This window comes from Panthera onca, chromosome B4 (assembly GCF_046562875.1).
Source record: "Panthera onca isolate mPanOnc1 chromosome B4, mPanOnc1 haplotype 2, whole genome shotgun sequence".
Taxonomy (NCBI): Eukaryota; Metazoa; Chordata; class Mammalia; order Carnivora; family Felidae; genus Panthera; species Panthera onca.
In genome coordinates, this window is record NC_138345.1 from 126,823,369 (window position 1) to 126,850,040 (window position 26,672).

General features: G+C 42.4%; 1 protein-coding gene across 1 annotated transcript; it reads right to left on the reverse strand.

Moving 5' to 3' along the window:
- Positions 1 to 506: 506 nt before the first annotated feature.
- Positions 507 to 25,195, reverse strand: RTCB (RNA 2',3'-cyclic phosphate and 5'-OH ligase). The gene is made up of 12 exons (XM_078449504.2): positions 25,009 to 25,195; positions 21,610 to 21,688; positions 20,371 to 20,438; positions 17,704 to 17,803; positions 14,544 to 14,700; positions 13,093 to 13,249; positions 11,689 to 11,848; positions 10,393 to 10,568; positions 9,711 to 9,899; positions 8,578 to 8,688; positions 6,900 to 7,019; positions 507 to 2,493 (listed from the first exon to the last, which is right to left on the reverse strand). Exons 1-12 carry the CDS (start codon positions 25,099 to 25,101, stop codon positions 2,386 to 2,388), a joined length of 1,518 nt encoding a protein of 505 aa, XP_078305630.1. The 5' UTR covers positions 25,102 to 25,195; the 3' UTR covers positions 507 to 2,385.
- Between the last annotated feature and the right edge of the window lie 1,477 nt (positions 25,196 to 26,672).

Below are 26,672 nucleotides of genomic sequence, written 5' to 3' on the forward strand. Positions count from 1 at the left end.
AGAAATAGGAGGGAGGAAAACTTTATCATGAACATGGGGAAAAAATACGCAGTCTCAAGCAGGAAAAACAGGAAAAGCTGAAAGAAAAAAAAACACTGTGCTTCAGTGGTTTTTGAAGGTTATATGAAGTATAATTTGGGGATCAAAGTGGGATTTGCAAGATGAATTCAGTATTTAAACCTTCGTCTCTTTGCTGCCCCAGGAAAGTTGTAACATTAGAAAATTAGTGATTGTTCCTATTTTGCTTACATCCATGAAGTGGTTTTCCCAACCATATACTGACGACAGGGATGTACCAATATACATCACAACCAATGTGAGGTTTTGAGAATATTAGTTATAAACAGACTGACTTCAGAGGTCCTCAGTGAGGGACCAAGATGTGCAGTGCTAATGACTCCTCTCCATGCCTGAAGGAGCCACACGGTGCCTTATCAAAGGGTGTTCCGGCTGTGCGTGAGCACGGGACGGGCCTAGGGTATTTTTACTCAGGGCGAAACAGCTGGTAATGTCCGCTTCATTTGAACATTTATTTTTAAGTGGCTTTCTGCCTCAAATGGGAAAATAACATCTTTAGAACAAGGAAAACAGTATCTGTGTCCTTCTTTCTGAACTCAAAATATTAACCATTACCCCCTATGGTCATTAACAGGGCTAAGCTCACTGCAAATGCGGCGGACAAGAAAAGCTTATACAGCAGAAATGCCATCGCATAAAGGATTCTCTGTAGTTCTCCTACCTGTTCCTCCTCTTACTTCTCTGAAGAGTAACTTTCAAAGCATCTAATAAAACTCAACATACGTATTTAAGATGATGCACAGCATTTCTTGCAATGACATGTTTTGGGAGGTGATCTTGCTTTGAATTAGTTTCAAATGACATGTCACCAAGCAAAGCCTGGTTAGAGGGAGGGAGTCTCCACTCCAACACGGTCTCACCTCTAGAGTCTAGCGCCTGCCGGAAGCCTGTTCCTCGTGTTGAAGTGCCCTCCAGTGCTCACCAGTAACTGCATCCTTGTCAACAGTGGCTAGGCCAGACTGAAGGCGTCAGTAACCTAGAATTACTGCATTAAGATTCCTAACTGCTTTATTTTCAAACTCTACCATCAAAATATTTGAGTAAAGACATGCCGTGCTATTTCAGAACATCCATTTTTCAGAGGATGTCTACCTTCTCCAGCCTTCCAAACGGCAGCATGTACAAGATACTCTAGTGAGGGTTTTTATTACAAGTTGAAGGATGAGTTTTAGGATACGATATTTTGGAGTGAGTTGCTGAAAGTAACCTGCGAGAAAAATGAGGGAACAGCAACGCTAACCCAAGTGAATCAAGCAAAAATACTACTTGTCCTAGGCTATAAACTACTAAGCACAAAATATAAACAACATATTGTAACTTTATTAGATTTTTCTATTTTACTGGCTGTTTGGACTCAACAAAGAAAGGCCTTAGTAACCTGTAACTTTAACACCTCAGGTGTCACAGTACAGAACACAAAATCTGATTGGGTGGCACAAGACCAGTCAACCTGTCACACGGCACCCACTGACATCGCAGCTGTGGTCATGTCATGTTTTTATAATAATTCAATCACAAACATAAGACATTCGGTATTATGTGAGGGTTCTCTGCTGCTGCTGTGCAAGGCATCACCCAACAACAGTTTACTAGACCAGGCCTAATTAATGACAGATACCAGCAGGTGCCACTGTGCAGGGAAGTCAAAACTCTGCCTCATATTTAGAATGAGAAAAGCAGCAAGTCTATGAAAAACTATGTTCTCTTTTGGGCTCCTATTCCTACACCTCCATACACACTCCCTGCTCAATGTGTCCCATTATCCATTCATCTAATATCCACATAGGACTCCGCGGGTACTTTCCAAGTGAGAGCGGTGTTCAGGGTTTTGCTGGGTTCAGGGGAAGGGGGAAGATGTGTGGATAAATGGACAAATTGACAACAGGAGGAGGGCAAGGAAAACATTTCAAAACTCTTAGTTAATAGGATGCTCTTCACAACACCTCTCAGAATATAAACAGAACTTGGTGTAAACAGGTTCATTCTGATGAATAAAGACTTACAGGACTGAGTCAGGCAGTATCTTGGCCTATCTGCACCCCTCAACAGATTTTCCTAAAACCTGGGGGACAATCAGGGAGGAAGTATATCCACCCTTTCCAAAGGAGGGCAGTGGGACTCCTCCCAGAAGGTAATGTTACAACACTGGCTCCTGAAAGCAGCAGCCGCCCGCCAGCTACTTTGCAACAGGCAGTTATAGCTGCACAATTTGGAACCCGTCAGGTCTCGAGTCTGGCGTCTGAGGAGCATTTCAGTCCACCTCCATTCCATGAGAGGCAGTCGCGTTTGGCAGCTTCGGTCAGTGCTCTATCCTTTGATCACGGCAATTGGTCTCAGTTTAATGGCCTTCTTGCTGATCCCAGCATCATGGCAGGTGTTCACCACGTCGGTCACATTCTTGTAGGACTCAGGAGCCTGCAAGGGAGGAGTTAGACATCATCAAAGTCTATTAAAATGGAATCATTGAAAGCATTAAACTTCATGTGGGATTAAAGAAATGCACATTAAAGTAATACTGAGTATTCTTTTGTCTGTCAAATAAGGATTAAAATGATGAACGAGCTCAGTGTTGGTAAGGGTGATGGTAAGATAAACACTTCCATCCTGTTTTATATTTTTTCTGTAGTTCTCATAATTTCCCCATAGAACATATATTACTGGTATTACTATGAAAAGCAGTAATTGAATAAAACATATACACCAATACCCGACAGAGAAGACACGCACCAAACAATCCTGTTAGTGGTAATTATCTATGGATGGTAGTTACTGGCCATTTTGATTTTCTTTCTTTATATATTTCTGCAGTTGTCAAAATTTCTGGAATGCACATATACTACCTTCACAATAAGGGAAAGTTCTGTTCAATGCATGTATATTACTGTCAGTGTATGTGCACACATTCATGTGTACACATGTACACACACACTGTTATCTCTGACTTTCCAGCAAAACCACCACCCACCCTCCCACCTGGTCACTGTCCTGCCACCATGAGAACCAGTTTCCTTACACATACCCTTTCTTCCTGGTCATGTCAGCACAGACGCTCAGGCCTCCCGCTGACTCCCACAGGGCTCTGCACATAGCCCTTTCTAGCTCATGTCCCATTCCCTGCCAACTTCTAACTTCCCCACCACAGCCTCTGGAACTCCCTCCAGAGAGTCATGTGCAGAATCCTTTCCCTCTTCCCCTCTTCTCTGAACATTCCCTTTACCTTCCCATTCGTGCTGAAACACAGATCTCCCCTAGGGATATTACTTCCACCTCCAATTTTCTGAAGTAGTAGCTGTTTTCCCTCCTAAATGGGGTCCTATCATTAGGCTCAGACTTGTTGTTCTTGATTCTTTCCAGACCATTCGTGCTCCTTCCTCCCTAAGTACTCTCAGCTTTGAGTCTCACAGTCATAACATTTTTCTACCCCTTCTTGATGTAGTTCCCTGCTAGACTCTGAATCACTCCCTAGCATTACCTGAAGATTTCTTGATCCTGGCTCAGTGTCCCTCTCTCCTGCTAATAATTCCAAAGGATTTCAGTATCTAGGAAGAGGATCCTTTCAGTATCTTGGCTTCTTAGTTCCCTGAGTTTTGCTCCTTCAAGTTTATTTTTAGAGAGAGAGAGAGAGCGAGCGAGCACGCACAAGCAGGGAAGAGGCAGAGAGAGAGGGGGAGAGAGAATCCTGCACTGTTAGCACGGAACCCAACGTGGGGACTCAATCTCAGGAACCGTGAGATCATGACCTGAGCCGAAATCAAGAGTCAGATGCTTAACCAACTGAGCAACCCAGGCGCTCCGAGTTTTGCTCCCTCAGTGCTTACCTTGGCCATTCACTCCCACCCAGGGCCATACCCCAGAACTTATCATTACCAGTGATCACAACTCCTCCATAATCTCAATTTCAAGCATGTCATGCTGGTGACGACAGCTAGGTTTCCAGCTCACTCCCCTCCTGTGCTTCATCTCCAACAAGACCTATAATCCTTTTGCAACACCCGTAACAACCTTGCTTCTTTCCCACTGCACCGTACTTGCAAACCTGGTTAAAGTTAGTTCAACATCTATTTCATGCCTGCACCTACACGGCTGAATGTAGTTGAAAAACGCCCCATCACTGAATTTAGCTCAAGTAGGCGCCTGCTGCTGTCCTGGCAACCACCCAAAACTTCCCCAGGCTGATTACTATTTCTCTTAAATGGTCATCTCCTACCTTCTCCTGCAGCCTTACTCCTAGTTGCTGGTACTACTTTCTATACACTGAAAACAAGAGAAACAGCCAGAATAGAATCTCCACAAACTCTCACCATATCCTCCCTGACTACCTGCATCCTACCTTCTGTCCTTTCATTAATAATTCATTATCTGAGCTCTTAGCAAAACCAAGCCCAACCACCTGCACATCCGATTCCATCTCCTCTCCTCTACCCAAGGACACTGCTCCAGTAATTCCCCCTGCTTTCCTGTATTATCAATTTCTCTTCTAGAATATTCTCATCAGGGTGCCAGACCCTGTTACTCTTCTGCTCAAAATTCTCCAATGTCTTCCCATCATCTCACTCAGAGTAAGAAGAGCAAAAGTCCTTCTGTAAAGTTTTCGGCAAGGACCCACATGATCTGGTGCCCCCGCCTCTCTGACCTCATCTCCCTCGCGGTGGCCTCCTTGCTATGTCTCGAACACCCAAGCATAACCTCGCCTTAGGGTTTCTGCACATGGCTGTTCTCTGTGCCTGGAAAGCTTGCCCCTAGATCCCCACATATACCCACACGGCCCACCCCCTCACTGCCTTCAGGTCTTCACTCAAGTATCACCCTCTACACCCTACTTAAAACTACACCCACTTCTGATTTTTCCCTATCCCCATCCCATTTGTACTTTATAGCACTTACTGTCATCCAACACACTACATCTTTTACTGTGTGCTGAGTTTCACAAGAAAGGGATTTGTTGGTTTTGTTCTCTGCAGCACCTAGAGCAGCACCTAACTATAGCAGATGTTTAATAAGTGTTTCCCGAGTCAATGAAAAAATCATATGCAAAACATGCAACTAAGGAAAATACCAACTGTTAATAGAGGTTATCTCTGGCTGGTGGAATTTTACATGGCTTGTTTTCTTCTTTGCATTTTCCAAAATCTCTTAATTAAACAGGTGTTATTCTTAAAATCAGAAAAAATTAATAGTTATTAAAAAATATGGCTTTGTAATACTCTGTGACTCAACCTACTTTTGGGACTTCATTCTAATTATTAAAACAGCTGGAAAAAAGCTTCATGCATGAAAACACACATTACAACTTAATTTATAGTAGCAAAATCTGGAAGTCACTTAAATGTCAAATATGGGCAGAAACTCATGGTACTTAACTGGGAGACTATTTGGCAACCATTAATTAAATTATTTTAATGATTAAGTTATTAATTTGATCATTAAAATAACTTAATTAATTAATGATTTGGCAATCATTAATAACTGTTTTATCCTTACAAGCAATACTACAGTAATGTGCTAAATTTAAAAAAGGACTACAAAATGTTTGTAAACTATGATTATAATTAGTTTTAAAAAAAGCATTTAGGGAAAAAAATGGCAGTCAGCATCCTAAAAAAGGAGGTAACAGTTGTGTTAGGGCACGGAGTTTCTGGATGACTACCTTTCTTTTAAACTTAAAAAAAAAAAAAGTTATGGGGCGCCTGGGTGGCTCAGTCAGTTGAGTGTCTGACTTCAGCTCAGGTCATGATCTTGCAGTTTGTGAGTTCGAGCCCCATGTTGGGCTCTGTGCTGACAGCTCAGAGCCTGGAGCCTGCTTCAGATTCTGTGTCTCCCCCTTTCTCTGCCCCTCCCATGTTCATGCTCTGTCTCTCAATAATAAATAAAAAAAGTTGGGGCGCCTGGGTGGCTCAGTTGGTTGAGCGTCCGGCCTTGGCTCATATCATGATCTCACAGTCTGTGAGTTCAAGCCCCGCGTCGGGCTCTGTGCTGACAGCTCAGGGCCTGGAGCCTGCTTCAGATTCTGTGTCTCCCTCTCTCTCTGCCCCTCCCCTGCTCATTCTTTGTCTCTCTCTGTCTCAAAAATAAATAAGAACGTTAAAAAAATAAAAAAATAAAAAATAAAGTTAAAAAATGTAAATGTTTAAAAAAAAGTTATGTTGTTTCTATTTCCAATATGTACATATCTGTACATAACATACATATAATTTAAACAAAATCTTGGCTCCCTTTTGAATCAAAACTATTTCCCTAAACATCTTACCCTTCCCTTTTCAAATGTGCTTTCAAATTTATTTTATTTATGTATTGTATGTATTTAGAGAGTGTGCACAAACATGGGAAGGGGAGGGAGGGGGGGAGGGAGAGAGATGGAGAGGGAGAGAGGGAGGGAGAGAGACAGAGAGAGAGAGAGAGAGAGAGAGAGAGAGAGAGAGAGAGAACGAACATTTTAAACAGGCGCCACGCCCAGTGCGGAGCCCAATGTGGGGCTTGATCTCATGACTGTGAGATCATGACCTGAGCCAAAATTAAGAGTTGGATGCTTAACCGACTGAGCCACCCAGGTGCCCAGCTTTCAAATTTAAGTATACAGCTGTGCAAAAGAAAAGTTAAAATGAGTCAGCTCAAACAATTTTTAAAGTTTAATATGTAGAAAGGTAAGAATCATTCTTATGTATTTGGCTTATAATTAATCTCCACACAAAAGACAAAGATAAACTATAACTGAGGTTATTTAAAAACAAACAAATGTAATACAGCAATACTAAAAATTGTTCTGTGTAGTGGCATAAATCAGAGACAGTTTTATGCTGAATATTTATCAAAATTTCACTTACCTCTTCCATAACCAGTTTGGGCGAGGCAACGCGGATTGCGATTCCCATATCTGCCAGTTTGTCCAAGACATCCTGGAAATCTAAATTACGTCGAGATTTTGCTCGGGATAATGCACGGCCCTGGATTGGGGACAGAATGAACTTCACTTTATAAATTCTGAGCTACAATTTATGTTCAATTCCAGCAATTATTTAAGCCCTTGGGATTATATGCCTTTTCCTTCACTTCTTTTTAAATTAAAAATAAATAAATAAATAAATAAATAAATAAACAATCTTTTTCTGTATTCTTAACCTTATTAGGTGTCTTTTGTTACAAGTCTCATCATATCCTTCTGGAAAACAAATTTCCACCTATACAAAACATTCAGTATTTAAAGATTCAGTTTTGTGTTTCTAACTACTATTATTAATTCAATATAAATACATTGATTTTAATATAAACAGTATGTCTATTATCACAAAAACTTTATGCTTTGTGATTTAAAACAGTTTCTCAACATCAGCACTACTGACATTTTATTAAATGTTTATTTATTTTTGAGAAAGAGACTGAACATGAGCAGGGGGAGGGGCAGAGAGAGAGGGAGGCACAGAATCCGAAGCAGGCTCCATCCAGGCTCTAAGCTGTCAGCACAGAGCCCAAAGCAGGGCTCGAACCATGAGATCATGACCTGAGCTGAAGGTGAATGCTTAACCAACGGAGCCACCGAGGAGCCCCAACACTACTGACATTTTGGACCAGATACTTCTTTGTGTAGAATGTTCAGCAGCATCCTTGGCCTGTACTAGAATGCCAGCAGCAAAGCTACTCTCCCTCACTGTGACAATTAAAAATGTGCTTCCAGGTGTTGCTAATGTATGGTGTGAGATGTGCTGGTTTTGATCACTGGGTTAAAATTAGGAATTGGGAGGCAGCTGGACATGAGAAAGGATCAGAGAAAAAGGAGGATTTAAATATTATTTGTGAAGGTCTGTCCTATAAAAGATACTTTAGTTTCCATTTTCTACTCCATCATGAGCTAAGCATTCTCATGGCTTAGAACAGGGGTTGGCAAACTGGTTTGTGGGCCAAATCTGGTCTACCACCCGTTTTTGTAAATAAAGTTTTATTGGAACACAGCAATTCCCATTTGTTTATGTATTGTCTACGGCTGCTTTTTGCCCAAAAGTCTAAAATACTTACCACCTGATGCTTTACAAAGTTTACCAACACCTGACTTAGAATGAAGGAGGAGATATGGTAAATAGGTGTGTATGCAGTCTATGCCTGGGCTGTGATTTGCAAATCCCCCAAATCTTGAGTGGACCTATCTAGTAAGGAGCAAATTATGCAAATGACTAGGTCCAGTGAATCACTGAGATAAGCTTTGATGTAAACTTGCATCAGTTAAAGTTATATCCGTTGTGCTGGTCTGACAATTTCTCAGTCTGGATTTTATAGACCTGCAGAGATGAGGAACAGTCCCTGGCGCTACAATGACTTCACTAAAGTAGAGACACTAGGTGACTTTAGTCAGTTCATTAGACAGTGTATTCTATGGGAATAAATTCAGGTAGAAAACAAGACAGACCCAAACTTCAACTTTGTTAATGCTCAAACACATTTACCTATCGAAATGCAAAAAGACGATTAAATGGAAGAGAGCATTTCTACCTAAGTTTCTGTTTTCCTTACCGCTCCGTGACAAGTTGTTCCGAAGGTCTCAGTCATGCCCTGTTCAGTGCCAGTAAGAACGTAACTACAGGTGCCCATGGTGCCACCAATGAGCACTGGTTGTCCAGTGAGCTGAGGATACACAAATCAAATATAATTTAGAAAAGCATGAGCTTTTTATGCCTGAGATTTACACTTCCTCTCACATTGTAGGACTGTGGGAAAAACCTGGGCCTCTAAATACATTGTTTTCACAACTGTATTATGAAATTATTTTAACTCTTTGATAATCAAGAGAGAAGTGGAAGGGAGTGAAAATGTGAGGGCCAGGAAGGCAGCAGAAGACACACAATGTAAGAGCAAAGCCAAATCCAAACATTTGGGGAAGTGTTATTAGGAAGAACCATCCCAGGGAATGCACTTGCCCTTTTCAAGCTCTGGTTTTCTCATCTGTACAATGGGAGCAGACTAAGGGCCCTTCTACCTCTATCACAGCCAGATAGCAAGAGAAGAAGAAAAAAAAATTCTTTTCTTTTAATTTTAATCTTGCTTTCCAATCATTCAAAGGCCTTGAAAAGATCACCTTTATGGAGTAAAATAATGTCCATGCAGGACGTTTTATACAGCCCACTGCAAGCAGATGATAGGGGGAGTCACTGCTTCAGAGAAGACTGGAAATCACTGTTCTCGTGGATGACAGATTTTCTTTTCACAACTGCTGCCTTTCTCTTTATTATTTTTTTTAAGTTTATTTATTTAGAGAGAGAGAGGAAGAGAGGGAGAGAGGGAGAGAGAGGGAGAGAGAGGGAGAGAGAGGGAGAGAGAGGGAGAGAGAGGGAGAGAGAGGGAGAGAGAGGGAGAGAGAGGGAGAGAGAGGGAGAGAGAGGGAGGGAGAGGGGGAGAGAGAGAGAGAGAGAGAGAGAGAGAGAGAGAGAGAGAGAGAGAGAGAATCCCAAGCAGGCTCCACACTGTCAGCACAGAGCCTGATGCGGGACTTGATCTCACAAACTGTGAGATTATGACCTGAGCCGAAGTTGGATGCCCAACTGACTGAGCACCCAGGCACCCCAGCCTTTCTGTTTAAATTCACCCATGTTTAGAGCCACCTAAATCATGCCCCCATGGCTTGAAACCACAAATGGCTTAGTACATACTTGGTAATCAACAGCAATAAGGGGATGGTGAGGAGGAAAAGCTCGGGTGGATCCCTTCCTGTGCACCAACAGTGTCCGTTCCTTTCCATCCACCACGTGCTGTTCGACTTTGGCAATATTGTGAGAAACATCATAGATCACGTGTAGGTCCAAGTCATCAGGAGTTGTGTTGAAGACCTTGGCAAAAGCCTAAGGGGAAAAGCTTGAGTTAAAAGCAGCCAGAACCAGCTTTTTAGAACTCACCTAACTGATTTCAGCTCATCTGTTTCTGAAGGGAGTGAGGGGTTTAAGAGCTCAAATACAGCAGTATTATTAATCTTCACATAAAAGACAAAAACCATGTTTTACACCACATCGCAAATTCCACTCTGTAAATTCCAATGCTGGTTGAAAAGCTGCTGGGCTACTCTTGATCCCACCCTCAGAACTTCTTCCTCAGCCTTCTAGTCTTCGTGGATGGCACTTCTATCCTCTCTGCTGCTCAAGGCAAACTCTAGGAACAATTCTGGCTCTCTTCTTCCCTCATTCCCCATGCCTGATACCCTGCTGATTTGGTTCGAGGAGACACCAAGAGCCTGGACATTCCCAATATTTCCAATATTTGTTACACTTTGAAAACCAAATTCTGTAAGCTCTGTTTTAAACTTCACCGTGAATAACAGAAGAGCAACTTCAACTGTACCTGACGGGTTAAGAAGGTCATGGAAGAGCGGTTGACCCAGGCATAGTTCCCAGCAGCTGCCATTCCCTTCAGGTAGTCCTGACCCTCTGGGGAAGCGATCCGAGCACAAGCCAACTGCCGGTCGTTGACTATGATCTTGTCTCTCTTCATGGCTTTTTCCATAGCAACCAGTGCATCTGGACAAGAGAGAAGCAAGTCTGAACCAGCCAGTTTTCCCTTTGTAATTCAGATTGCAGAAAAGCAGGCTATACTCAAGCCCATTCTTTGAAAAGCAAAATGCAACTTTCCCTTTGAAGTGTTTCTAAGTTCATCTTGGTCAAGACATACTTATTATGCATCTTCTGTCAGAGCTGTGTGACAGAAGCTACGTGGGCTACGAAGACAACACCTTCCCTCCAGGAACTTTTTAAGGGGAATGAGATGTGTACTCAAACAGCAACAATATGATCTTAGTTATTCCTTTCTTGGCATGAGAATGTATGAATAGAAGCAGTAAAGTACACTTTATTACCATCATGGTTTTTAAAAATAATCTTTCAATGACTTAACAGAAAAGAGTTGGAGACAGGTTGCTAGAACTGCAGAAAAACCAAATTCATGACGAAGTGCTCAGAATACTCAGTAGAAAGTTCAGTATTACTAGTCAATGCTCCATATATTTGCTAGATTAAAGATTCTAATGGGTCAGTCTGGCCCAAATTACTAAATTCCCATAGGATGAAACATGCATAGAAGGATGAACTATATAACATGCAACTTAAGGTTAGTAATAATTTCCATGTGTCTACATACCTTTCCACATATTCATAAATCCTTTCACACACACTATCATCAAAGAGACTGTGCTATTCCCCTGCCTCCTCTTTTGTCCGTGTTGTTTTTCGGTCATGAATGTCCTTTGTGCGTGATTGTCCAAACTGCAATAGTATGTGTTCACGCCACTCCCAAAATCTTTTTCCTACAGACTCTAGATCGACTCTTCTATAGCATTTTATCAACTACTATCTTTTCATTTTAATGAACGTGACATCGCTTTCTTGAGATAATTTGAGGGCAGGTCCTTGCCCATTTCCTCAGTGAATCCACCATGATACTTAATCTTGCAGTATAGGTACGTAAGACATATTTGTATATGTCATAAATGTATAAACACTTTACATATACTATTTCATTTAATCTTCAACATGACGTGAAATAGTAAAACCTACACGGTATGGTTTGAGAGCTTTCTCTTAAATCTCTATTTCCATAAATGCATGTTTGAGCACTAAGTCAAAACTCAGGTCCAGAATATACCTGTGGCTACTTGGTGGCCCAAGCCTCTGCTTCCGCTGTGGATCATCACACACACCTGTCCCTTATGGTCGATGCCCATTTTCTTAGCAGCGTACTCATTGAAAATCTCATCCACAACCTGGATTTCTGCATAGTGGTTTCCTGCTCCCAGGGTCCCCAACTGCAAAAGTAAGAATGATAAAAATAGCTTCAATTCTGCTTTAAAAAAAAAATCCATTTAAAAAGCAAATAGGTAAAAACAACCAGTAACAAAAAATAATCACAATGTTTTATATAACAAAGACATTTCTGAGCCTTAGAAATGCTTCATGCATTTAAAGCAATACACAGTAAAAAATATGGTACAGTAGTTCTTGAAGTTTAGTGTATCATTATCTGCTTGAGGTATGCACATATAAAAAGCTTCATAAACCAAAACTCAGACCATTAAAGGGCTCATAGGACACTTTAAACATCGTGGAGAGAAAGGTCAAATTTTGAGATGAACTCTGGTGAATGTGGACTCCTACACAAGGTCCAAATTCCAATGTTTTTTTTTCTTTCTTTTTTTTTTATTTAAAAAAAAATTTTTTTTTAATGTTTATTTATTTTTGAGACAGAGCATGAATGGGGGAGGGGCAGAGAGAGAGGGAGACACAGAATTGGAAGCAGGCTCCAGGCTCTGAGCCATCAGCCCAGAGCCCGACGCAGGGCTTGAACTCACGAACCGTGAGATCGTGACCTGAGCTGAAGTCGGACGCTCAACCGACTGAGCCACCCAGGCGCCCCTCAAATGTTTTTTTGAAACATCAATGAGTTCACTGACACCTACCACTATCCACCACTGAAAGAATATGTTCCATAACTGGAATTAATAAATGTAGGGACCATGGAATAGAAGTGCTGAAAGAGTCTTTAGAGGGTGTCTAGTTTTAACTATTCCAATTTTCAGATAAGAAAACCGACCCAGAGAAGCAAAAGAGACTTGCCCACAGTCACAGCGAATTAGTGGAAAGCCATCCCAATTAGCTGTAGATTTCAAACATGTGGTATATTACGATCTCATGAACACCATAAATTGACAACGTATGTCTTCTCACTTTAGGCTCCAGAAAATTCAGCCAAATCTGCAGATTGTCAAAGTATGTTCATACGCAATTTGGGGATACATTTTAAGCCTTATAATCATATCCCACTTTTCTCACATTCATTTCTAATTCAGCACACTTTGTTTTATTTTATGAACATCTGCGAGATCCTAATACCTTTCCAAAAGAGTAACAACAAAACATAAACAAGTTTGTGTTCTTTTTGATATACTGTAAAAAAAAAACCTGGGGATTATATTTGCCACATAGAAGACAACTTTTGCCCTCAACAAAAATATATGGTAAAAATGAGCATGTTGTTCTTCCGAAGTGTTACCTGAGGAAGGCCTCTTTTCTTAGCCCTTGCGGAGACCTTATTGGGATCAGCCTGCAACATCCTTCCGTACTCCTCACAGTGCTCCTTGTCTTCAGCCCACGCGTAGCCTTCCCTCAGGGACCAGTCCACACCCATCTCCAAGGCCTCCTCCAAGTCTCTGAGCGAGTAATAAGGTCTGGTCATTTCACAGCCAAGGCAGAGCAAAAGCTACGATGACCACATCTCAACAGGGTAGAGGGAAGCAGTCCCATTTACTATCTGTCACCTGCGTACCAGACACTGTGCTGGATGCAAAGTTTATGCTCTCAGCAATTCCAGTATTTTGAGGAAAGCACTTACATGAATAATTGCAACATAAAATGGTAAGTGTCGGGGCGCCTGGGTGGCTCATTTGGTTGAGCATCCCACTTTGGCTCAGGTCATGATCTCACGGTTTGTGAGTTCGAGCCCTGCGTCGGGCTCTGTGCTGACAGCTCAGAGCCTGGAGCCTGCTTCTACTTCTGTGTCTCCCTCTCTCTCTGCCCCTAACCCACCTGCATTCTGTCTCTCTCTCAAAAATAAATAAACATTAAAAAAAAAAAAAAAATAGTAAGTGCCATACAAGAGATATTATAGTTTTATTATTTTTAAGAATTTTTAAGTTGTTTTTTGTTTGCTTGTTTTGTTTTTGTTTAGAGAGTGAGAGTGTGTGTCAGCAGGATAGAGAGCTTGGGATTCTCTCTCTCCCTTTCTCTCTCAAGATAAATACACTCTAAAAAAAATTATTTATTTAAGAACGCTCACCCAACCTGGGGCTCAAACTCATGACCCTGACTAAGCCAGCCAGGCACCCTTACTATGATCTCTTTATTTTATTTTATTTTATTTTTTTTGATGTTTTTATTTATTTTTGAGACAGAGAGAGACAGAGCATGAATGGGGGAGGGGCAGAGAGAGAGGGAGACACAGAATTGGAAGCAGGCTCCAGGCTCTGAGCCATCAGCCCAGAGCCTGACGCGGGGCTCGAACTCACGAACCGTGAGATCGTGACCTGAGCTGAAGCCGGACGCTCAACCGACTGAGCCACCCAGGCGCCCCTACTATGATCTCTTTAAATCTCAGTTTCCTTTCGTGTAAATTGGGAATAATACCAGGTTTACTATCTAGATGAAACGACAGGATATACATACGCCATAGCACAGCGCCTTCCATGTGGGAAGTGCTCAATAACTGTCAGTTGGTATTATTCTACTATAAATTCTGTATGTCAAAAGCTGTTCTAATGAACATCTGTTGACTAATGTCTCTAATATATAGGCAGGACCTCACGCTTAAAAGAATAATGCATTACCACTTCCTAAAAAGTGACTGAATAATCCCCATCTCCTCAGCGTCCTACATTAGATATGAATTCGAGGGTCATTGTGGTTATTTTCTTTCTCACTCTATTTATTGGAAAGTTGTCTTCTTACTTGGCATTCATGGGGATGACACCTTTTGATCCCACCCCAACAGGAATGTGGTCAAACATAGCCTGGGCAAGCTGCTCCTTCACTGGCTGGACATCGCTTTCATCTAAATTGGTTCTGAGCAAGCGGACACCGCAGTTGATGTCAAATCCGACACCACCTATAAAATAGAGAAAAGTTAGTCAAAGATCAGCAAAACCAGGTAGTTGAACAATGTTACCTGTGGTTTCTCACCATTAATACAGGGTGTGAAAGATAGCTATTCTTTCAAAGGTGAACTTAAAACATTTTTTTTTTAGTCTTTATTTTTGAGAGAGACAGAGTGCGAACAGAGGAGGACCAGAGAGAGAGGGAGACACAGAATCCAAAGCAGGATCCAGGCTCTGAGCGGTCAGCACAGAGCCCGACGCGGGGCTCAAACTCACGAACGCGAGATCATGACCTGAGCTGAAGTCAGACACTTAACTCACTGAGCCACCCAAGCGCCCCAAGGTTAACTATTTTTTTAAGGAACCCACAAAGTAGGTAAAGTCTGATGGCATCAAGATGTTTAAAATGATGTACATACTACAGGTACTTGGTGGGCCAGGAAAGTGGTAATGAGCAATGAGTTGTCATCTAGAGATTAAAATGGGAATTATGTGCTTCTCTTTTTCTGTTATCATTCTTGTTGGGGGTTTATGAATTCTATTAGCTTTTTAAAAGGGCCAATATTTGGCTTTGTTCATCCTTTCTACTATATATCATTTCATTAATTTTGTTAATTATTGCCATCTTTCTACCTTTTTTGGGTTTGTTGTTCTTTAGCTTTTTGAGATGAATGCTTAGATTACTGACATTTCAGCCTTTCTTCTTTTCTAATTTGTACATTTAGGACCATGTGTTTCTATCTACATTTGGCATTAATAATAACCCAGTTTTTAGACAGTATTTTTTATTAACATCAGTTACAATTATTTTGTAGTTCCCACTACGATCTTTTTTTGATCACATGGGTTATTTATATTTTATTATTTATTTTTAGAAGTTTATTTATTTTGAGAGAGAGTGGAGGAGGAGCAGAGAGAGAGGGAGAGAACCCTAGGCAGGCTCTGTGCTGTCAGCACGGAGCCTGACGTAGGGCTCGAACTCACAAACTGTGAGATCATGACCTGAGCCAATACCAAGAGTTGGGCGCTTAACTGACTGAACTGCCCAAGGTCCCCTATTTATTTATATTTTAGAGAGAGAGAGAGAGAGAGAGAGACAGACAGACAGACAATGCATGCCCATGAGGGGTGGGCAAAGGAGAGAATCTTAAACAGGTTCCACACTCAGCTCAGAGCCCGACACCGGGCTTGATCCCACAACTCTGGGATCACGACCTGAGCCAAAATCAAGAGTCACACACTCAATCAACTGAGCCAGCCAGGCGCCCCTGACCTGTGGGTTATTTAAACACACATGCTTACTTCATAAATATATGAGATTTCCCCCTAGTTTTTGTTGTTGTTAATGACTTCTAACTTAATTCCACTGTAATAAGTAATACCTTTGGTACCAGGAGTACTTAAGCGTGGTCCAGGAAAGCTTTAAGGTCTGTAAGAGTAACTATAATAATGCTGGGGCATCTAGGCGGCTCAGTTGGTTAAGCATCCAATTCATGATCTCAGCTCAGGTCTTGATCTTGCGTTCATGAGTTCAAGCCCCATACTGGGCTCCATGCTGGGCATAAAGCCTACCTACTTAAAAAAAATTAATGCTATGGGGCCCCTGGGTGGCTTGGTCAGTTAAGCGTCCGACTCTTGATTTAGGCTCAGGTCATGATTTCATGGTTCGTGAGTTTGAGCCTTTCATCAGGCTCCATGCTGACAGTGCGGAGCCTGCTTGGGATCCTCTCTCCCTCTCTCTCTGCCCCTCCCCCACTCATGCTGTCTCTCTCAAAATAAATAAGCTTAAAAAAATAATGCTAACATATTATTTACATTTTAAACTTTTCTCTTCTGTGCAGTTTTCCAAAGGCTACGTGAAAGATGATGGATAATGAAACACGTACTTGTGTGTTACTGTTTTACACATTTCTCAGTTTTAATTTCTGGTAAGGTAAATACCGATAAAAGCCTTTGAGAACAGCCCTCAATCATTTTTCAGAGGATAAAGGGGTCGAGTCCAAAAAGTTTGAGAACTGTTGTTAATTTCAATGCTTTAAAATTTGAGACCCGATTTACGGCTCAGCAGTGTGGCCAATTTTGTGAACATTCTGTGTGCACTTGGAAAAATGTGTATTCCACAGTTCTTGGATGCACTGTGACATGTGTGCACACACACCACACGTACCTATTAGAGGTCAAGGCGTCAAGTTTGCTAATTGGATTGTTCAAATCTATATCCTTACTGACTGAAATCTGCCATTACCTCAGGAGAAAAAGAGAGCTAAATGCAGCGCTCACATATTTGCACTTTTTCTCTGGTCTTTGCCTCACAAATTCTTATTGTTTCAAAAGCTTTCCTACGCTTCCAATCAGATGTGTTTTTCTCTCTTATTTTGTTTTAAAAATTTTATTCAGCCTTTCTTGTTATTCTTGGCAGAGGATTGCTCGGAAACAAGCTTATCCACCATCGCAAAAGGCAGAACTCTCCAGATATAATTTAAACTTTCATTTCTTTTTCAGACTCTGAAAGCAAAGACATTATCTGGTGTGAAATATTTTCAGTGAAAGCACCCCACACCAGAAAAGATATATACAACTAGACATCAATCATAATGATGATGATGAGGGCAAACACGTCCCAAACACTTCCTACGTACTTGGTACTGTGCTAAGTATCTTACACAGCTTAACTCATTCAATCCTTACGGTGATGCTACGTGGAAGTAACACTGGCTCCCATTTTCCCAAAAGTTAACTGGGACACAAAGAAGACACATAATTTGCCAGTGAAGTGTTTCAGTTCGTTCTGTAGCCAATGTCTAAAAAGTGCCTGGCGCAGAGGAGCCCAAATAATTTTCAATAAATGTATGCTTTACTTGATGTTTTAATAGCTTCTGAGTGCTCACAATTAATTCCCTCAGTAAATGAGAAAACAAGAAAGGATAGAACATGATGAGACTGAGAGATGTCCATACTGTTCCAGAAGGGCTATGCTTCACACCTGATGGCAGACGTGCACAGTGTGACCTTACCTGGGGATACCACTGCTTCGGGGTCATTCATATCGAAGGCTGCCATGTTCCCAATAGCAAACCCATAACCTGAGTGGACATCAGGAAGCCCGATAGATCGCTGAAAGAGAATTAGAAAATGAAATCCAGCTTTCTCAACCTGGCTCTCTGGTTGCCTGACAAGTCATATTAATTCTCAAATAGGTTATAGGCCAAAGTCTTCCCAAATCAAGATTCTGTTTTCAGGATATCTTCTCTATTGGTGGAAAGAAGTGTAAAGTCTCCTAATCATAAAGCTAGCTATAGCAAGAAAAACTCTTTTTAATAAACTCTGACCGGGGCGCCTGGGTGGCTTAGTCGGTTAAGCTTCCGACTTTGGCTCAGGTCACGATCTCGCGGTCTGTGGGTTCGAGCCCCGCGTCAGGCTCGGGGCTGATGGCTCGGAGCCTGGAGCCTGCTTCCGGTTCTATGTCTCCCTCTCTCTCTGCCCCTCCCCCGTTCATGCTCTCTCTCTGTCTCAAAAATAAATAAACGTTAAAAAAATAAAAAAATAAAAAAAAATAAACTCTGACCATTAACTGAGGTAACAGAAAACAGAAAAGCCTCAATGTAACATGATATAGGATGGCCACATACTAACTTTAAGGTAGTATTATGTTGTTGTTTTTTTTTTTTAAGTTTATTTTGAAAGAGTGCGCAGGAGGGGCGGGGTAGGGGGTGGAAAGAGAATCCCAAGCAGGCTCTGCACCATCAGCACAGAGCCTGATGTAGGGCTTGAACTCATGAAGCGTGAGATCATGACCTGAACTGAAATTAAGAGTTGGACACTCAGGCCAAAATGAAGAAATCAGGAGACTATAGATGCTGGAGAGGATGTGGAGAAACAGGAACCCTCTTGCACTGTTGGTGGGAATGCAAATTGGTGCAGCCGCTCTGGAAAGCAGTGTGGAGGTTCCTCAGAAAATTAAAAATAGACCTACCCTATGACCCAGCAATAGCACTGCTAGGAATTTATCCAAGGGATACAGGAGTACTGATGCATAGGGGCACCTGTACCCCAATGTTTATAGCGGCACTCTCAACAATAGCCAAATTATGGAAAGAGCCTAAATGTCCATCAACTGATGAATGGATAAAGAAATTGTGGTTTATATACACAATGGAATACTACGTGGCAATGAGAAAAAATGAAATATGGCCTTTTGTAGCAACATGGATGGAACTGGAGAGTGTGATGCTAAGTGAAATAAGCCATACAGAGAAAGACAGATACCATATGGTTTCACTCTTATGTGGATCCTGAGAAACATAACAGAAACCCATGGGGGAGGGGAAGGAAAAAAAAAAAAAAAAAAAAAAGAGGTTAGAGTGGGAGAGAGCCAAAGCATAAGAGACTGTTAAAAACTGAGAACAAACTGAGGGTTGATGGGGGGTGGGAGGGAGGGCAGGGTGGGAGGGAGGGCAGGGTGGGTGATGGGTATTGAGGAGGGCACCTTTTGGGATGAGCACTGGGTGTTGTATGGAAACCAATTTGACAGTAAATTTCATATATTAAAAAAAAAAAAAAAAAAAAAAAAAAAAAGAGTTGGACACTCAACCGACTGAGCCACCCAGGTGCCCCTAAGGTAGTATTACATTTTATTTTTTTTTTTAATTTTTTTTTTTTTTTTTTTAAAGTTTATTTATTTTTGAGACAGAGAGAGACAGAGCATGAACGGGGGAGGGTCAGAGAGAGAGGGAGACACAGAATCCGAAACAGGCTCCAGGCTCTGAGCCATCAGCACAGAGCCCGACGCGGGGCTCGAACTCACGGACCGTGAGATCATGACCTGAGCCGAAGTCGGACGCTTAACCGACTGAGCCACCCAGGCGCCCCGGTAGTATTACATTTTAAAGATAATCTTTAGACACGGACAAATTGTGGTCATGTCAGGCTACATGAAGGGAAATAATCTGATTTATACAGATCCTTAGTGCTTAAGCAATCACAGGAAAATATAATCCATTTGATGGTAGGAATACTGTATACTGTCTATATCTGGGGCCTGGAAACAGCCTTGATCCAGGAAGAATGCAGGTCAAACATGGTCAGGACATATGGAGACACCTACACACTTAAAAAACACACAAGCCAAGTGCCAGCACAGAAAATGGTATAAAGACCTCAAAAAAAGTCTGTTGTAAGGACTTAATATCTTCTTCTGATGGTGGAACCTGAATGTCAGACTATGGAGGGGGCCCCACGTGGAGCTCCACCGGGCCTCCCTGTTACCGCCACCACCCTCCTTTTCCAGTCATGTCTACAACAGCTACATTGTCCTTTTTTCTGCTCCACAGTCCTAACCCTTAAACTTCTGTCCATTCTTTCTCCATTTATCCTCTCGAATGGGGCCAGAGTGAAACTTTCAATGTTGGTACACTGATCCAGGAATAATGATGGACTGTGACAAAGAAACAAGAAAACAACACTACTTCAAAGGTTTTTGAATGCTTACAGATTCTAGCAAAAGGGAACCGAAACTGAGATGTTACCCAGACTCAATGACTTAAGTCCCATGGTTATTTCTACGTGTTTGAAAGTCACTATCTAAATGACACCACTAGCAGTTATATGTGGCCAGTCGCCCACTCAGCAAGTTTTTAGACGAAGAGAAACATAAATGATTAAAACTCTGAACATGGACTCACATGAACAATCCCAGGCAGGGCTGCCACATTGCCAATTTGTTTCATGGCTGGCAGGAAGCCACCAACACCTGAAGACAAAAATTCAGTATTAGAAAAGGAGACACGGTTGATTTTTAGCATTCAGGATATTCATATGTTTCTAGCTTGCATGAAATGAAGGGTAGTGGTTAGGACTACCAGAACAACAAAACACGAAAGGATGTTTGAGATGAAGGGGGAAGGCAGCACACACAAAGGAAGGTAGTGAGGTCAATCACAGGGATTAGAAACACGGCGTCAGTGTTCTGTGCATACCACGAGAAGGGTACCTGCAAACACTGTACTGGGAAATGTAAAACAACTATTAAATTTTATGTTGCCCATGTAAAAAAAATGTATTCTTTCAACAGTTTATATTATTTACCAAAAAAAAAAAAAAAAAAAATCAACACTGGATTTACTGTAAGAGACAAAGAAGGGCAATGTGAACAAGCTGGGAAAACACTGGATTGAGAGGCAGGGGATAGGGGGCTCTAGGCCCAGTTCTGTCACTTGGTTGCTGTGTCACTGTAGGCAAGTCAGGATGTCCTGCTGGGGAGAGGAGTGGGATTTGGTTTGTCGAGCTGAAAATAAAAGGGTTAAAACTAGGTTCCATTTTTATATCATCACCATTAAAGTGTTATATTAGAGCTTTATACATTTATCTGTAAACATTACTGCAGTTCTGCAAGATAAATGTAATAAAATTCTCTTTTATAGAAGAGATTAGCTGAAGTTCAGTGAGGCTACTCAGTGTACTGGTTAAGAATATGGACTTTGGAATCAGATACTCTTGGCTTTGAGTTCTGGCTCTGTTACCAAGAAGCTCTGCAATCCTGGACAAATTGAAACTACTTAATGTCACTGAGCCTTGACTTACACGTGTAAAATGGAGATAATATCCTCCTCTTAAAGTGACTCGAAGAATTACATGAGGTCATCTATGTACACTGCCTGGCACACAGTAAGTGCACAATAAATGGTAGCTTTTATTGCCCAAGGTTAGCTGCGAAACCAACCAGGTCCACCCAGCTCCAAATAGTTTCTAGAAAGCCAGGTGGCTAACAATGTGATCCAAATAAGTAACAGGTTTTGGTCTCATTTAAGTCTTGATCATCAGCTACAATACTTTTGTATTTTAAATTATCACTGAGTTACTATTTTCAGACCACAGAGAAGACACTATTTATGTGGCCACACGTAAAACTCTAATGTACTTACCACCACCTCGACAGGCATTTCTTAATTCCTCAAACATTAATTTTTCCAGAGCATCATTCACATAGAAAACTCCTTCAACCTGGTACCAAAGAAAAGGAAAAACTATGTCTGAGCACATGCCCAGTGTCTAGGCAATGGATAGAATATAAATACTGTATATAATACTTACTTGGCTTTATTCTTTATAAAACACTTTCTCTTAAGCAAGCAGAAAACTTCCAAAGACTACAAGATGTTCCTATCTTTAAATATATTTTAATGTTGCAATGTTCACAAATTATTTTGTTTTTCTCCTACTCTCGAAGCCATATTTTAGAATTCAACAGGTAGGAGCGCCTGGGTGCCTGAGTTGGTTGAATTCCTCTCAGGTCATGATTTCATAGTTCGTGAGGGGCACAGGGTACGTGAGTTTGAGTCCTGCATCGGGCTCTCTGCTGTCAGCACAGAGCACGTTTCAGATCCTCCCTCTCTCGCTGCCCCTCTCCTGCTCGCTCTCTCTCAAAAATGAATGTTAAAAAAAAATTCAACAGGTAAAATATTTTTTGCATGTGTGATAAAGCACAGTCTTCCAACTATGCTCTAAGGTCAAAAGTCCTACTGCTCTTGTGCTTCTAAAAATCAGTGGGTCTTGATAAATAGATGAATAAAAAAAAAAAAAAAACCAAAATATTCTAAACATAAAAATGCAGTCATCTGACCTTAGTGTACTTTGCTCGTGCTTAAGACAATAGCACGTTACACTTTATTGTGTCCTATGCTGATCTGCAGATCTATACTTAGGTAAACAGCAAAAATTTAACATGTAGCTATGCAGCTGTGTGTTTAGTTCTATAATCTATATAGTTAGTTTTAATAGGATAAAAAAGCTTGATAACAGAACATAAAAAGGCAATGGGGGACATAATTATGTAACACCAAAGGCCAGAACATTTTTATCAAAGATCAAATATTATGAAGGAGCTGCCCACTAATGGATAATGGATAAAGACTTAACACTTAATCATCTGGACAAATCTCTTTCTTTTATAAGAGGATTTCTCCATGAATAACAATACTAGTTGAAGGAAAATGTCTCCAGTACAATTTTCTAAGTGCCACATTTATTTTTATAACATATATCTTAATGGCTATTTATTTTTGAGAGACAGAGTGTGTGTGTGCATGTGCATAAGCTGGAGAGGGTCAGAGAGATCCCAATCCTCTGCTGTCAGCGCAGAGCCCGATGTAGGGCTCGAACTCATGAACTGTGAGCTCATGACCTGTGATGAAATTAAGAGTCGGACTCTTAACGGACTGAGCCACCCAGGTGCCCCATAAGGGCCACAATTATTAATTTACCAAACATTTACCGAGGACTTATGTTTCAGGCACTGTACTGGGCCACTAGGGGAGAAACAAAGAATATGAAAGATCCCATTTTTGAGGAATTTCCAGTCCAGGATGCAGCCCAGACTAGAAAATTAAGAGTACCACGAGGCAACTGCCATGACAGGCGTGTCCCATGAGAGAAACTGATGCAGAGGTGGTTCAGCAGCCTAGGGAGCCCGCGGAGGTTTCACGGGTGTTCACTGTTTGAACTAGCGTTCAAAGAACAGGGACATGACCTGAGCTTAGGAGACACTTAGGAGACAAAGGAGGCACAGAGATGACAAAGGTGGGAGGGGGGTGTTTTAGGGAAGAGGAATTTTTAGTGCAGCCCAGGGGTCTTAAGGGAGGAATGGAGATTAAGTAGGATGGGGCAATCTCTGTGAAGTCACTAATCTCAATGAGAATGGGAATACAATTCAGGGTTAGCAGAATCTGTATCTTTTTAGGAGCAGTATATGGAGATTTCAACTCACCCCTCTTAGGCGAGAAGTGGTGGTGAAGTGTTTGTTGTACAAATAGTTAAACCACAAGTGCCTAGCAAAATGAGACTTGCTCCTGGGCAGAATCAGCAGCCGCGTGTGTATCCCAGGTCAAGCCAGAATCACTACCAGACACGGACAGTGTGTCACCATGATCATGCCATGGTTAGTTCCTATTCCTTCTTTCAGGGAACCAGATTCCATCAACAGGAACTGGCTAAATGGAAAACAGCAAAAAAAGAATCTTAGGACCGGAGCTTTTTCTCTCCTCTCCGCGTCTAGCTAGGTGCTTTGCTCAATGGAGGACACTCAGGAAGTTTTGATGTTGAGTAAAAGAGTGAAATGGCTATCAGGAACTTTTACCAAATCACAAACCTTCAATACACTTACAAGGCACCTTAAGGGATTTCAGAAGCTATTTAATAACATATGCACCAAAAGCTTAAAAATGCCTTTTTTCCTTCACTTTAATGGAAGATAATAGACACAAATGGCAATGAAGCCCGAGAAATACAGTTGAGCCCGGGGTTTCACACTCCCTGGGACTGGGTCCCCAAGGCTCCGTCGGGAATACATCACTCCGCCAGAGGAAAGCGAAGTAAAATGGGTATCGAGTCCTGGCTGGGCTTCTTGCTGGGGGGGTGGGGTGGGGTGGGGGGCTTCTTGCTGGGGGTGGGGGGGTGGGGTGGGGGTAGAGGAAGCCGTGTCACCACCCGATCCTTAGCGAGGTGATTATTTTTTTTTTTTTTTTAAATTTTTTTTTTCAACCTTTTTTATTTATTTTTGGGACAGAGAGAGACAGAGCATGAACGGGGGAGGGGCAGAGAGAGAGGGAGACACAGAATCGGAAACAGGTTCCAGGCTCCGAGCCATCAGCCCAGAGCCTGACGCGGGGCTCGAACTCACGGACCGCGAGGTCGTGACCTGGCTGAAGTCGGACGCTTAACCGACTGCGCCACCCAGGCGCCCCAGCGAGGTGATTATTAAAAACAGGCTACCCTGACCTGTGAACTTAAACTGTTGAGACACAAAAAACGTCTCATTAAAAACCCACACAGAACAGTGAAGGCTAGCAACTTGCTTCAGCGTTCTGTAAACGTCACCCAGATGACCAGCATGACTCAGGAACGGAGTTCGTGTCCCAGCAACTCCACCCCGGACCGGCTGTGCCACCGGGTTAAAAAAAAAAAAACACAAAAAAAAAAACCACTAACGTCTCTGAAGCTCGGGAGTGTAACATCTTACGGGGCGTTTTTGAGACTTCTGTGTCAAAGCGCTTCGCAAGCGCCGACTTCGTGTTCACGTACATTTCCCAGACACGCTCCGCTCTGCTGGTCCTCGTGGCCTAGGGACCATTCCGGCCGGGAGGTGGGGCCGGCCGGAGGGTGGGGGTGGCGGCGGTCGGAACACTGCCGGGGGGCAGGGGCGGCCCGGGCGCTAGCTAGGGGTAGGGAGAGCGACGGGGAGGCCGGGCCGGGTGGGCGGGGAGGCGCCGCGGGCCCCCAGGCGAGAAGGCCCCGCCACCCCACCGGCTCCTGTTTCTCCGCCTCACCTGCATGTTGGGCACGAAGCCCTTCTTGATTCTCCAGCAGTTTTTATTGATCTTTTCCAAGAACTGCAGCTCATCATTATAGCTGCGACTCATGGCGGCGGCAACGGTGGCGAAAACTCCCGGCTCCGCTTTGAAGAGCTACTGCCGCGCTGTCCCGCAGCCTGAAGTACCACCTTCGCCCAGTCAACGCGCAGGCGCGGCCGGCTCCGCCGCAGGACCGGCGACGGCAAGCGCCGAGGCTCGAAACTCGTGGGAACAATCGCTTTCCTCGCGTAAAATTAGACTGCCCTCTAGTGCTTACCTTTTCGGATATTTACTTGTCCTTCTCTTCCAGGTTTAAAGCTAATCTAAATGCAGTCGTTTTAAGTGAGATCTAGTCATCCTTCGTTTTGGAAGTGCTTGTCTGGATCGGGCCCACCTGCTGTAGTGAATATCTGCCTGGGGTTTACATTCCCAGCAGAGAGGGGAAGAAAATATCTAGACATGAGAAACATCCCCTGGGGCTCCTTCCTGGGTGGCTCAGTTGGTTAAGTGTCCAACTTCAGCTCAGATCATGATCTCACAGTTCGTGAGTTCGAGCCCCGCGTCGGGCTCTGTGCTGACAGTTCCGAGCCTGGAGCCTGCTTCAGATTCTGTGTCTGCTCCTCCCCTGCTCGCTCTCTCTCTCTCTCTCTCTCTCAAAAATAAATGAACATTTAAAAAATTTAAAAAAAAAAACATGTTTCAACAAGTATATCTAGAGACTTGTAATGTTTCAATGAATTTATGGATGCAAATGAAGTAACTTTTCTGTCGGAAACGCACATTCCAAAGAAAGAAAGTGACAGTTTATCATTTATTCCACCAAACACTGATGAGGGTGGTAACTGGCCGATGTGCACGACAAAGATGAGTAAATCCAAGCCCCTGTGGACAGCCAGGCTTCCCTTCTGGGACCACTAGGGACCCTATGCTCATGCTCTTTTATACGCGTGTCACTTGCTTACAGTAGTAAGTGATCTTTACATGATTATGGCTTCTAGTCCTACCTCACGTAAATAGCAGTGACTTTGGAATCAGTAAGACTTGGATTCAATTTCTACCTCTGCCACTTACCAGCCTTGTGTGATTCATTTCTCTTCACCTTTGTTTCCTCATCTGTAAAATGGGACCACAATTCTTGAGAGTGTCTGTGAAATGAGTGACACTTGTGGAGTAACCAGCACGGGGAGTGGTAGGCACTCCAGGAAAGGGCTCTCTTCCACACCTCGGCTGGACTATCGGAGCCACAAAGGCGAAGTTTGCGGTTTCTGTTCATTTCTTAAGTTATCCATATGGGTTCTCCTTTCCTCCTTTTCTGCCTCAGTTTCACCCGATGATTAGGTCTCTAACAATTTAATATCATCAACTACCAACGATCTAAGTTTGGTACTCTGCACTGTCATTTCATTTAATGTGGCAGGAAAAACAGCCTAAAACTTAAACTTCCAGAGTCTCCTATGACCACTGTTTCTCACCAGAAACATCTAAGAGGCAAAGTATTCCCTTTTATTTATTTTTATTAAATTTTTTTTTAGGTTTATTAATTTTTAGAGAGAGAAAAAAAGCAAGTGTGAGCGGGCAGAGAGAGAGGGAGAGAAAATCCTGAGCAGGCTCTGCATAATCAGCACAGAGCCTGACAAGGG